We start from the raw sequence: 12,785 nt of genomic DNA on the forward strand, positions 1-12,785 counted from the left end.
ATACCATGTAAACAATATGGATGACGAGTTTCTCAATGACTATCGCAAAGCTGCTGAAGTCCATCGCCAAGTCCGCCAGTATGTGCAGACTATCATTAAACCTGGCGTTTCCATGAGCCGGCTTGCCGATGAGATTGAGGATGGTGTTCGGGCGCTGACCGGCCATCAAGGCCTCGACACTGGAGATGCCCTTCAAGCCGGTATGGGATTTCCGACTGGGCTTTGCCTGAACAACGTAGCTGCCCATTGGACTCCCAACCCCGGGGCCAGTGAGGTTATCCTCCACTACGATGATGTCTTGAAAGTGGATTTTGGAGTTCATGTCAGCGGCAGAATCGTCGATAGCGCTTTCACCGTGGCCTTCAATCCAGTCTTTGATAGCCTGCTAGCTGCTGTTAAAGCAGCCACCAATACTGGACTCAAGGTAAGCAAATCTGTCCCGTACAGTGGCTCCAGAGCTAAATAGACGTAGGAAGCAGGAGTTGATGCCCGGATTAGCCACATTAGTGCGGAAATTCAAGAGGTGATGGAGAGCTACGAGGTCGAGCTCAACGGGAAGACTATCCCCGTCAAAGCGGTCCGAAGTATCACTGGGCATAACATCCTACGGTACAAGATTCATGGCGACAAACAAGTCCCCTTCATTAAGACCCATACGAACCAACTAATGGAAGAAGGCGATGTATTTGCCATTGAAACCTTTGGCAGCACCGGCAAAGCCTATCTTAGGGACGATGTGGGAATTTACGGCTACGGGCGCAACGAGCATGCCAATCCTACTGGCCTTCATCACGCCTCTGCCAAGTCGCTATTGAAAAAAATTGATGAGAATTTTGGAACCCTCGTCTTTTCTAAACGTTATCTCGAGCGTATTGGGGTGAAGAACTACCACCTTGGCATGAAATCACTCGTCTCAAAAGGCATTGTGGAGTCCTATGCACCACTGGTGGATGTTCCTGGCTCTTATGTCGCACAGTTTGAACATGTGAGTACTATCCTAGCTAGATGCTACAGTTTACGCTGACACAATGCTCTAAACAGACTGTGCTGCTTCGACCCAATTGCAAAGAGGTAATCTCCCGAGGAGATGATTATTAGTTGAGGTGGAAATCGAGGGATCAAATTGACTCCAAGAGTATCGGCCGCATTTTGATTTTGTGTTCCTAGCTTCAACACATGGGAATTACACTGCAAAAGCGTTTCAACACGCCTTACTTATAGCATATATCGCGCCTATAACGCCCTTTAAACTAACAGAATCAAGTACTATCCCTATTTAAGTCTTAAGATACCGCTTAACTCCGGGCTTTTGTTCTCTCGACGATGAGTATTGGTAGCTTCATAGCCAAAAAGCCGATGCAAGCTTTGCACCACGACCGCCTAGTACGTACAAAGCGGATGCCCAAGTAGATTCCACCGATGTCGTTTTCCTGTTCTTATGATCTAGACGGTATATCAACATAAAGTAGCCAACCGGCACAACCATTGAATATAGTAAGTTGTTCGGCATCTCGCTCCTCCTAATCAGCACCCAAATTCGCGAGTTGTCTTAGCGGTGCACCATGCCATTATAATTATATTTGTTATAAGTACATCAAATCTTCCTAGCACAGCTTTCCTTCATATGGAGACGTTGTATTCGACCCTGTCCAGCCTAGATGATGGCACAGACATCTGCAACGAGGCAGTTATAGAGGGCGTCGTTTATACTTCACTCCCGTTGAAACGGCCTCCTTAGATGCGGCGAGGAAAAGGTTCTTGGAAAGAACATTGTCGGGGCCCTTGAACATGATAAGAAGTCGGTAACTCCAATTCTGCCATGACACTTTCTAATCATTTCCAGTGCTGAGAATGGAGTAAAGTTGATCGTGACTGACGCAAAAAGAAATTGTTAAGAGCTCATTTTTCTTTCCGCCTGGGCTGCGGCCACACGCCGCTTCTCCAGCACTTTGACCTCGCGCCAATGTTCTTTGACCCAGTCGAAAAGGGACTTCTTCGAGAGCGAGGAATGTGATATTTGGGATGCCCAGCGAGGTTGACGAACCGCATCCATCTCCACTTCCGTCCGGAGGGCCGGTTTGACCACTTTGTCGCCATCTTCGCTGAGAAAATGCACCCATCTTTTCAATCCTCGGATGACAATATTCACGTCCCCAGAGCACTCTGCTGCGACAATAGACGCAACTTCTCTCCATAGCCGCTCTTCTTCTACTTTCAATCTCCATGCAGAAATTCTTTGTTCATAATCTTCCTGCTTTCCGAATCGCGCCAGTGCTTGCTGCATGATATCTTCTCTGGTCAGCGGCTCTTTATCCCGCCACAAATGAATGTTCGCAGGGACCCATTCATCAATGAAATTTTGGAACATTGGCCTCTTCTTCATTCTCTGCCGGTCGTTTGCTGTGTCGAACTTGGCCAAGAATGCTGTAGAGTGGAAAAACCTCCCGCTTGCACACCATCTGTACAGCTCGTCAAGATTCTCGAATCCATCCTGATAACGTTCCACATCCAAGCCTAAAAACTCCAAAACATCCATCGCGTCGTGGGTAAGGTACACCATACTGTGTGCTCGGTTTGACGATTCAATCTCCGGGATCCGAACATGGAGGCCCTTATCATTGGCCGTCAGACCCAATGGTCTCAGAAACTTACCGACGATCTGCCACATATCACCGTAAGAATCAAGGAGGCATTCCCATTCTATGAACCCGGGGCGGCAGACATGCACATCGATTTGGGCATAGATTTCGTCATGGGCGTCGCTGTCGTCAACGGTGATAGGAACCGCAAAGCTGTGCGTGACTCCATTATGCACTGCTCGGCGGGAATTCAGGCGCTTCCCAACCTCCTCCCATGTAAACCCCGGTCGAGGGCCTTGCACCAGGGTGTCAACATCCCCATAGTCGGCTTTCCCTGGAGCTTCCGGTGGCGAGACCACGACATCGAATAAATCTTGAAGTTGTCGGATACAGAAGTCCCTTGTGCGCGTGTAGACTGCCTCGCTCATGCGAGGAGTCTGAAGGGCAGGCTCATTACCCTTTGGCTCAGAGAACACCTTGCCGCCCATATCTGCTGCTCAAGTGTGATCAGAGAGAATTGTAGGAGTTCCGAAATATTTATGTTCTGGCTCGCAGGTCAAAGATATAAAGGGCTGTGAGTCACTGCCCCTTGCCATTTTGATAGACACGTGACCCAGGGGCCAGCAGGCAACACCAGGCGGTTGTGAACTTGTGGCTGTGATTCCCGTCAAGAAGCGAAGTTGGTGCTCATAAACAGCAATGATTCTGGGTATGCTGCTGAATTCTGAACAAGAGCGCTAAACGAATTACTCTGTGAGTTCAGAGTAGGGGATATGCCAAGAGCATTTGTGATATAAATATATAACTAACTATTGCAGTGAAGCACTGTTGAGAAAATAGCACATCAGTCGGAAGGCCTGTCATCTACTCTCGCACTATGCCATACCCAATTCCTTAAATCATTCTACCACAGGTTCGTGTACCTTCTTCTTCTTTCCCATCCTCCAGTGGCCCAGCTCCCCTATGACAAGCACTATATTCTCCCTCTTCCACCATGGGCAACCAGCTCGGACCGGGGTGCCACCCATTGACGGTCTTCCACTCCATTATAATCACAGGCTGCTACCAGATCAATGCCCCCAGCAACTTGCAAGCAAGTCGGAGTCGGAGTGTGATATTCGAGTCACCCATATTCGAGTCACCCTTATTCGAGTCACCCTTATTCGAGTCACCCTTATTCGAGTCACCCTTATTCGAGTCACCCTTATTCGAGTCACCCTTATTCGAGTCACCCTTATTCGAGTCACCCTTATTCGAGTCACCCTTATTCAAATGGTTCGAATTATTCCAAATATTCAGGGCAGCTAAACTTCTTCGGGTCAATTCTGATGCTGCCATAAGAAGAGCTTAAATTTCATCTAACTATAACGGCACCAAGATGTAAGCTCGGAATAATCCGAATAATTCGCAAATTGATTCGGATTCGGATGAGAGTATTCGAATCTGGCCGAATCATATTTGAAATTCGTCGCACACACCAGTAATGGACATCCCAAACCTGCTATTCTTGGAGCGCGGACTTCCAGATCCTGCCCCGCGACCCTGAGGATCAGCCGTACGGCAAGCACCTGCTTGGCTTGCTGCGATCACTTCGGGGAAGCACCGTCTATCCAACTGAGACATACACAAACCCTGCTGCGAGACCAGTGCTCGATGGCAGGCCAGAGCGACTGAGGGCTCTGGGAAGCACAAGGGTATTGCGATTCGAATGGGACTTTGCAGGCTTGATTGGAAGACATGGCATAGTCTACGCTAATTCCGCTTGACCCGGTTGTGAAGCAGTTGGCTTTCGTTTTACGGAGCTTGCCGGAAGCTCATTTTGAGCGTTGTCATCAACTTGCTCAACCGTGATTTCAGGAAGCTGAACGGGAGCCCCATCGATTTCATATATATGTTCGTTGGGTTTGGTGGGTTTGCTATATTGCGTAGGAGGGAAGGGACCCGTTTGCGCCGGGTCGAGAACAAGGCTAGAACCCCGTCCTTGGAAATGCAGTTCGGTTGGGGAAATGGAGGAGGGTGAAATTTGCGAAGTCACATCAGGGCTCGCTACTCGAAAACCAGGGGATGTCGGTGACTGCCAACTACTGCGATACGAATCTGTCTCCGTCGGTGGATAAGCGAGGAGGCTGTGTCGAACTGAACTCGCATAGTCTGACCGTTGCTTTAATATATCCGCTTTAACGACTAGTCGTTCAACGAGGACGGCGTGAGCTTTCCTCAAAGTCTTCTTCACGAAACTTGTCACGAATATATTGCATCGCATATCAACGTCCTCTCGAAGATAAAGCCCTTCGCGTGGTGCGTCTGTCAGGCCTAATTCGACGGGCTCTCGCGGTTCACCAGGCATATTTCCACAGATACTCCATTTATCTTTGATATCTAACCCCGTCGGAGCATAAACGTGGGTCTGTAGGCCTCGAGGCAAATCGTAAAAACAGGCTTTATACGAAACGTGCCCGCTGAGCATGCCTCCCGGCAGATAGTGTATTTTGTCCATCAATTCATACCAGATGCAATGAAATTCGTCCGCGGGAGCGTTTGGAGGAGGATTGCACCGCTCATGTTTGATGACAAGTGGGTTAAGCTGGATCATGTCCGAGTGTTGATGAAGAGTTTCGATAACGGTCTCGCGGGTAAGATAGGGAGGCAACGGCGTTACCGTTGTGAAAACGCTTCGTTTCGACATCATGCCGGCCATCGTTATGTTATCACTGTGACCTGCGAAAGTAGGAGCGCCGATGTCGAACGTGATTGAGTGGACGGACGAGGGTAAAAGGTTATACAACAGGTATGAGCACGATGTTACCCCTAGAAGGATAAATGGATTCTTCAAAATATTGGCCGGAGCCCACGGATGTCAACGATAACTAAAGGTTCCAACCCACGAGGATTGGTTCTGTAGGCGCTGTGAACAGCCCCTCAGCCCCAGAGAACCAAACCAACGTATAACCATGAAAAAGGATTGGATTTGGCCTGATTTGACCGGGAGTTCAAGCCATCCTGCATGCGGAAAATGCTCGACGCTAACCACTTCAGAACCAACATGAGAATGAGCTGAAAAGCTTCTGGCAAAGGATAAACCATGAAAGCATAAAAGGCTGAGTATCATTCGTCCGCTGAGGTCTCACAGAACAAGTGTTCAATTTGAACCGTGTGCCGATGTGGCTTAGCCGTCGTCGTGATATATTAATTCGCGTTCCAACAGGAGATACTTCACGATAAGGCTTAAACTGATGCAGAAGCTTCGGAGCTCACTAATCAGCCTTGTGGGTTTGTTTCTCCTATTTTTAGTAGTAGTAGTTAACTCTATTGGAGCACACAGGGCTTTCGTCTCAAAATTCGCTTCAAGAGGAGCAAGAGTTGCCGGACTGTCAATCAATCCAGGATATTGAGTGGTTGCTGCAGAACTAACACCTTCAAATGGAGAAAATTGCCAATACACAACGCCGATGCACACGCTGAAACCCTGCTCACCCTGTTGCAGTTGCTTTCCAAGAATCGCTCAGCTTCCAAGCGCCAGCAATGAATCCCAAAAGCCCAACCATACTGTTCGAAATCCCAGCACCGTTCTCCAGACTCCAGTGGAGACATAATGGAAACCAGGCAAGGTTGCTCACCAAACTCTTACGCCATGCTCGCACCCGGAGTGCTTCACCGCGCTCCTCCTCATCTGCGGCTATCGCGCCTGTGGCCTTCTCCACGGCCAGTTGTTTCTGCTTCGCGGCCAAACATCGCTCTCTCCATAAGCGCACAAACTCCAACACGACGTGGCTCAGCCATGCGCGTGTGGACCATATATACCATTTTCCGACCCCGCCCCAGCGCCGCAGAAGGCGCTGTGAGACTATACCCTTGGACGCCAAGAATGCAATGTTCTCCATGAATTGATAGACCACATTGACGAAGACTTGCGCAAAAGCCACGCCACGCAAGACAGGGTCTGCCGGCGGTGACTTCACAGTTGCCGAACCCCACTCCCAGAGCGGTATAAGGCCAAGCAACCGCAGCGCCGTACGCGTCTCTGAAATAAGCGCCGCGAGTGCAAGGAGAGGCGGTGTTTGTGACTGAGAGTCACCTTTGCGAGTTCTTGCGACGAGGCCTAGACGGCTGTGCAGACGAGCGAAAATGGCCCGAAGAGGAGGGGAAAAGAGAATGTAGTGGAGGAGACTTGCGGAGTAGTTCACCGATGCGAGTACAGTTTCTTCACCGTAAGAGGTGGATATTAATCTATTTCACGAATTGTTAGAACCAGGAGTTTCGGGGATACAGGAAACGCTGCACCTGCCTGCTTAACCGGAGGATCGTAGTATCAGTTTTCGACAATACGCCCTTCATCAAAGGATTGCCTTGGGCGTTGCTCTGAACGTCGGGATCGCTTGGGGGTTTCTTTGTAGGTCCGTTTGTTTTTGGAGCTACAGGTTGAGCGACCCCCTCGGAGGGGTCAAGCGTGCTCACAGTATCCTCCATGATCTCCAGTGGCTACGAAAGCTTCTCTTCAACATCGCCCTTCATAGGTTAACGTATAGCTCTTCAGTAATTATAATGGAGGAGAAGAATATACGGAATCGCAACGGGGCCTTCGGACTCTCGGAGCTCCCCATGTGAGCCGAGGCTCGCATACAGTCACGTGATTCATCGGAACAACCTAATTCCGTCATAGGGAGTATTATATCCGACTTGGCACGTGACTTTTAGGGTCGGCCTCTAATATCACGGAGCCATGGATATTCACAATATAATGATAGTGCAAACCACTTAATGGGGCTCTAGGGCAGCGAGGACTCGGATGTTACGGAAATGTGGGCATTGTGCTTTCTATTTCCACAAGAGAATCTAGGCCTTGGTACGTTTCGAGGCCATTCCAGCCTCTCTCTTTTTCCTCCAGTAAGGCGACTTTACGCGCAGCACAATAACCGCAGCACCAACCACCACCAAATTCAATATGGACAGCCCAGTGAAGCACCATCCCCAACCCATCCGAGTCACAAGTGGTGCGATTATCGCTGCAGCAATTGCAGCCCCTGGGCTTCGAAGCATGTTTCCCAGCGCAAAGGCTCCAGCAGCCTGCTGGGCGACGCACTCTGTGAGGAATGCATTTGAGGCAACAAAGGTCCAGGACATCCCAAACCCGGCTGATTACACCCTTGTCAGCTTTGAATTGTCACACAAAAGAAGTCATCACGATGGGACTTACTCAAAAATGTAGACACAAGTGTTGCTGCTGGGTGGATTGATCTATCAACAAACCAGCCGAACATCAAAAGGCCAGCAGCTAAAAGGAGGACCCCCCAGATTTGGTCAATCAGTCTAGTTTCAGGGGGAATATTCTTCTCCCCCAGTGTCTTCGCCAGACGCGCTCGCCGCCAATCCGAGAAATGGCCTCCAGTCACGGAACCTATTACCATGGCGATTCCAACAACCAGATAGCCTGCACCAACGCTTGCTGTGGACCAATGGTAAACGCCTTGCAGTGCCGTAGGGAGCTGAATGGCAATACAGAAGTACGATGAGTAGAGTATAGCGGTATCGAAACAGACGATTCCGATCGGAGGATATTTGAACAACTGCCAATAGCCTTTCAGTGTTGGCTTCGGTGGTGGCGGCCCGCGCTCGGATTCAGGAGCAAGTTGGGAGAATGGAGTTGGCGGCCACAATATCCAACCACGTTCGTGGAATATCTTGCCATTCCCTACTCTAGCTCGGAGCGTTTCAGGTAGGGCGGCGATGATTACGAGCCAAAGGACGAATGCGGATATCGCTAACGTTGCATCAATGCGATGAACCACTTGTATAATGGAGAAGCAGAAAATTCAAGGAAATCTTACCCAGGAAGCCGAAAATCCACCTCCAAGATGCTTGCCCTGCAAAGGCTCCTCCCAACACTGGCCCCAATATTGGGCCACACTGTGGACCAAGTAGGAAGTACGACATTGCTCTTGCGCGTTTTTTTGGCTCAACAATCTGATATTCCATTCATTAGCCTCTGATTTCGGCTGCGTGAAAGGCGTTTTGTTCACATCTGCCACAGTTCCCGCGCCCATTGATACCACAGCGGCTGACCCAAATGCTTGTATCACCCGAAGGAAGATCAACGCACCAAAATTACTCGGCAAGGCTGCAAGTAAGATGTTTGCGCCGATGTATATAAGGATTGAGGCGAGATAAAGAGGTCGTCTTCCCTTCCAGTCCGCAAAACTTGCCCAAAAAAGAGGCTTCAGGAGCCCGAATCAGCCAATATTATCCTCATCATCACTGGAGAGACAATAACTCACCCCAAACGCGAAGACGACCATGAAAACCGAGACTGTACTATTCATGGCAGTTGTGCTGACATTGAACTCGTCAGTGAGTACCGGGAGCGCAGGTAAGTAGATGTTTCCGGCCAAAGGCCCAAAGAAACCTGCAACGGTAACCACAGTCAGGATGAATGTCCTTCTCGACGGAGAAAACGCAGTATAGGCAGGTGTGGCCATTGGTTTGCCATCACGCTCGATGTCCGACGGCGGTCCAGGAGGGTTTGAGGCCTCTACCTTAGCAGCCATGTTTTCGCTTGCTGGTTTGTCTTTCGGACTTTCAGACATGTTTCGAAATGGCACATATCACGATCGTGCGGATTGGTGCTAAGCCAAAGGAGAGGCGGCTCATCAACCCTTGACTGAATTTGTTCTTGAGAGACGACCTCCGTGAGGTTCAAAAAGAGGAAAAAGAGGAACACAGTCGACGGCGATAACTCAGTTCGTTGGCTCCGAAAGGAAATGGGCTCACTAGTTTGAAGAAGGGCGTCGACGAAATCTGACAGCTGGTGGAATGGCAGGGATGTCAATTCAATCCTGCACAGACGGTCCGTTAACTAACCAGCGGCTGACGCCCATGTTAGCTACGGGGCCCACGTTATCCTCAATTCTCGATTCTAGGCTCAATAATACCCGTAGCCTCCTTCGATCCCAGAAAAGCGGTTTCTCACAGTCTCGGATTCCCAGCACTGGCCCATTCTCATCCACTTGAGTTCTCCGCAAAAGTTCCGCCATCATAGCTTTCTTGGCTTAGAGCTCAGGTGTGGGCTCGTGTTGACCGGGGTGCCATCGCTAACTTAACTAGCGCCCAACAAACGTTCCTCGAAATCTGCGCATCAGATTCGAAAGCTTATCAACTGCCCAGATTTGAAGCTGTAGTCTCGCACTCCTTATAAAATTTGCATTCGAGGTGAAGTCTATGGTGAGACGGGGCTGGCGTTTGGATCAGTTCTCGGACCCGATGGGATCTTCGGAACTGTGTTCAGTCCCTGTTCATGCGAAGGGAACTCCCTGTCCATCTAGTACCCAAGGAGCCAACGAAAACTTGCTCAATCGTGCGCAGACACAGACGCATCCTCTACGCAGTCTCCATCCTGGATTCAGAGGGCGGGCCACCACAACATTCTCCGGGCACTGCATCAAATTTGCTCATATTTCAGTGCGGTTTCTTCACGATGGACGGATATCCGCTTGGCCCCCAGTTTGCAAGAAATGCTGCAAAAGGATTTGAGATCTCTTATGACCTTAAGAACCGGCATTCCCGAGCTCTCAAGTGCCGGAATACCATCAATTTTCACCCGTCTAGAACGAAGAGATGTCGTCCGCCAGCAATGCCAGCGACATACATGATTCAGACTTGGATAATACCAAAAAGGGCGCTGGAGCTTCTGCGCAGGAGATCCCGCGCGATGGAGGATCAGAAGGCGAAACCAGCGCAGCGGATTCCTCAGCTGCCTCGTTGGGCTCAAGAAAAGCATTATGGGCTTTTCTAATTCTGTGCTATTCGGTCTGTCTTCCCAGCATCCTGTTCTGTGGCTTTGGAAACAGTGCACTGATGGGAGAATATAGACCGGTCCGACAGCTTCTATGGTTTTCAACTATGTTTCTGCTGCGATTCAGTCTGCTGCCAACCTGGTGGGCCATCAGCCGGGATCAGACAAACCGTGCGGCCGACGCGGAAGCAATATCAAATGTGTAGTCAAGTTCGGAGCCGGCGAAATTGACTATCTCAGTTACCTGTAAGTATACTCTGCAAGGGAGTCGCTGAACTGTATACTAACAAAGTAGCTTGTACTTGCGGGCAATTGGTCGCGCCATGGAGGGTGTGATCACTATTCTTGTATCTGGACTGGCAGATTATTCCAGTAAGTGAGCTGAAAAACAACCCCCGTCTGTCGATCTCAAGCATTAACACCACGCGTAGGCTATCGGAAAACCATGATGATGGTGTCAATCATCCTTTTCGGTGCTTTAGCTCTCCCGTTTGCGGGTTTGACGGAGTCCAATTACAGCCACCTCACCGCCCTCTCTGTCTTGTACTGCACCTTAACGACTATTCAGGGTGTTTATGTTGTCATTGAAGCGTCTTATATTCCTATCTTTATGCGCTCCGTGGGTTGGTTTCGGCCCCGACAACCGGCGTTGCCGGCAGACGCGGCTGCAGACTCCAGCGGATTAGAAAAGCGAACATGGACAAAGGGTTTCACTGTTAGCGTTCTTGCATTGGTGGCCGGCAATCTTGGTGGCTTGACTGCACTAATCATCGGTGTCATCCTTGTTTATTCCCGAGGGTCATATGTCAAAATTGGCTACCACAACTACCTCCTTGCGATCACCATCGGTGGTTGCATAACGAGTAAGTCCTATGTGTCAATTTTCCCGGAAGATTCCTAACCTAGTTTATAGTACTCTTTGCGACCATTGGCCAATTCCTATTACCTGCCATAGAGGGCAAAAAGCGGCCAAAAGGCGCGGATGTTTTCCTCCTCCCAGCGAGAGGCTGGCTTCTAATGGTTTCCTCGGTGCGTCGCTACCCCGAAGCATTCAAACTCTGCATCGGCTGGGTTCTCTGGCACACCTCCTACTCCAACTACCTCGGTTTGATCCAGTCACTTTTCCTTCAAGTCACTGGTATCAGCAACGGATCTGGTGTCTACCAAGTGTGGTCCTTCACCAACGTCATTTTCGCATGCATGGGAAGTTTGGGGTTCCTCTTCATTTTCCCCCGTATCCAAGCTCCTATCAAGAGCTGGGCATATGTCTTTTTAGCCGTTAATTTCCTCTGCATTTTTTGGGGCTGTATCGGAATCAGCAACAACGTCCCGATTGGGTACAAGCACACTGCCGAATTTTGGGTGGAGCAAGTTCTCTTTATGAGTACGAGCAGTGCCCTCCGGTCGTATAACCGAGCGGTTTACTCATCGCTGATTCCAAAAGGATCTGAAGCCCAGTTTTTTGGGCTTGAGATCACGCTGGATCTTGCCACTGGTTGGATCAATCCTCTCGTGCAAGGAGTTATCCAGAATAGGACTAATAACTTGCGGTTCCCAATGCTTGCCAACGTCCTGCTGATCTCGGTAGCAATTTTGCTTTACATCTGGGTTGACATTCCAAAGGGCATTGAAGATGCGAAGGTACCCCTTGGAGAGACGCCGACCGACACGGTTCCTGAATAGCACGTGTAACTTATAGTTAGTCTCGCCGCATTAAATATTTCTTCTCGTGTTATCTTTTTATTTCTTATCTTTTTGGTAAACTCCAATTCGTGACGAAAACAGCATATCAAGTCGGGCCGGATGCAAAAATAGAAATCCATGAAAAAGCGCACGCACGGCGCCCGAAATTTCCCAACAAGGAACTTGGAACTGGGATTTCCAATTTCTGCGTGTTGGATGTCTGCAGATCATTCGTGTCAAAGCACAGTATCCTGGAAGATGCATCATGACGAGAACGATTGCGCAGATTACCCTTCCCCACAGTGGTAACAGCGGCGAAATTCAAATATTTGCAGCTCGTGTTGCAGCTTCTCCTGCCGAGCACATATGGTGTCTTCCGTGACCCCGAATTTCCGTTAACTATCGTCTTGCCTACAAGATCTGTCGCAACGTAGCTTTCGTGTGGTGTCAATGTGCACACCAAGAAATGTCGGCCCGCATGCATCCGGATGCATGATTTCCTGCATGAACCGGGATGTATTTCCATCTAGTCCGGGAAGATGAAGATGTAGCTAGCATGGAAGAGCTTGAACCAACACTGTCAAAAAGCCTTCATACGAATCTTATTTTTCTTTAGCGGCGGCAAGGATAACGTAGATCGAGCTTGAGTCCACGTTCTGCGTGAACTGTTACGAGGGCTCTGGCCCACTCGAGTTCGAGTGCCCCCTTTGAAAACTCTTCCTGGAGCTACAGAATCA

At 49.6% G+C, this 12,785-nt stretch overlaps 7 protein-coding genes across 7 annotated transcripts; 3 read left to right on the top strand and 4 right to left on the bottom strand.

The window, feature by feature from the left end:
• Positions 1-16: 16 nt before the first annotated feature.
• Positions 17-1,098, top strand: UREG_04904 (methionine aminopeptidase, type II; the record flags this gene model as incomplete). The annotated part of the gene is made up of 3 exons (XM_002584169.1): positions 17-424; positions 473-985; positions 1,042-1,098. 3 exons carry the CDS (start codon positions 17-19, stop codon positions 1,096-1,098), a joined length of 978 nt encoding a protein of 325 aa, XP_002584215.1.
• A 793-nt stretch (positions 1,099-1,891) lies between these two features.
• Positions 1,892-3,067, bottom strand: UREG_04905 (uncharacterized protein; the record flags this gene model as incomplete). Its single annotated transcript, XM_002584170.1, has 1 exon — positions 1,892-3,067. The coding sequence occupies one exon, from the start codon at positions 3,065-3,067 to the stop codon at positions 1,892-1,894; it is 1,176 nt and encodes a 391-aa protein (XP_002584216.1).
• A 506-nt stretch (positions 3,068-3,573) lies between these two features.
• UREG_04906 (uncharacterized protein) lies at positions 3,574-3,930 on the top strand (the record flags this gene model as incomplete). The annotated part of the gene is made up of 1 exon (XM_002584171.1): positions 3,574-3,930. One exon carries the CDS (start codon positions 3,574-3,576, stop codon positions 3,928-3,930), a length of 357 nt encoding a protein of 118 aa, XP_002584217.1.
• A 396-nt stretch (positions 3,931-4,326) lies between these two features.
• On the bottom strand, positions 4,327-5,277 carry UREG_04907 (uncharacterized protein; the record flags this gene model as incomplete). Its single annotated transcript, XM_002584172.1, has 1 exon — positions 4,327-5,277. The coding sequence occupies one exon, from the start codon at positions 5,275-5,277 to the stop codon at positions 4,327-4,329; it is 951 nt and encodes a 316-aa protein (XP_002584218.1).
• A 772-nt stretch (positions 5,278-6,049) lies between these two features.
• UREG_04908 (uncharacterized protein) lies at positions 6,050-7,046 on the bottom strand (the record flags this gene model as incomplete). Its single annotated transcript, XM_002584173.1, has 2 exons — positions 6,050-6,806; positions 6,847-7,046. The coding sequence occupies 2 exons, from the start codon at positions 7,044-7,046 to the stop codon at positions 6,050-6,052; spliced, it is 957 nt and encodes a 318-aa protein (XP_002584219.1).
• A 366-nt stretch (positions 7,047-7,412) lies between these two features.
• On the bottom strand, positions 7,413-9,160 carry UREG_04909 (uncharacterized protein; the record flags this gene model as incomplete). The annotated part of the gene is made up of 4 exons (XM_002584174.1): positions 7,413-7,711; positions 7,774-8,364; positions 8,405-8,540; positions 8,852-9,160. The coding sequence occupies 4 exons, from the start codon at positions 9,158-9,160 to the stop codon at positions 7,413-7,415; spliced, it is 1,335 nt and encodes a 444-aa protein (XP_002584220.1).
• Positions 9,161-10,187: 1,027 nt separating this feature from the next.
• On the top strand, positions 10,188-12,048 carry UREG_04910 (uncharacterized protein; the record flags this gene model as incomplete). The annotated part of the gene is made up of 5 exons (XM_002584175.1): positions 10,188-10,379; positions 10,442-10,611; positions 10,661-10,737; positions 10,797-11,228; positions 11,279-12,048. The coding sequence occupies 5 exons, from the start codon at positions 10,188-10,190 to the stop codon at positions 12,046-12,048; spliced, it is 1,641 nt and encodes a 546-aa protein (XP_002584221.1).
• Between the last annotated feature and the right edge of the window lie 737 nt (positions 12,049-12,785).

This window comes from Uncinocarpus reesii, genomic scaffold (genome assembly GCF_000003515.1).
Source record: "Uncinocarpus reesii 1704 scaffold_3 genomic scaffold, whole genome shotgun sequence".
NCBI lineage: Eukaryota > Fungi > Ascomycota > Eurotiomycetes > Onygenales > Onygenaceae > Uncinocarpus > Uncinocarpus reesii.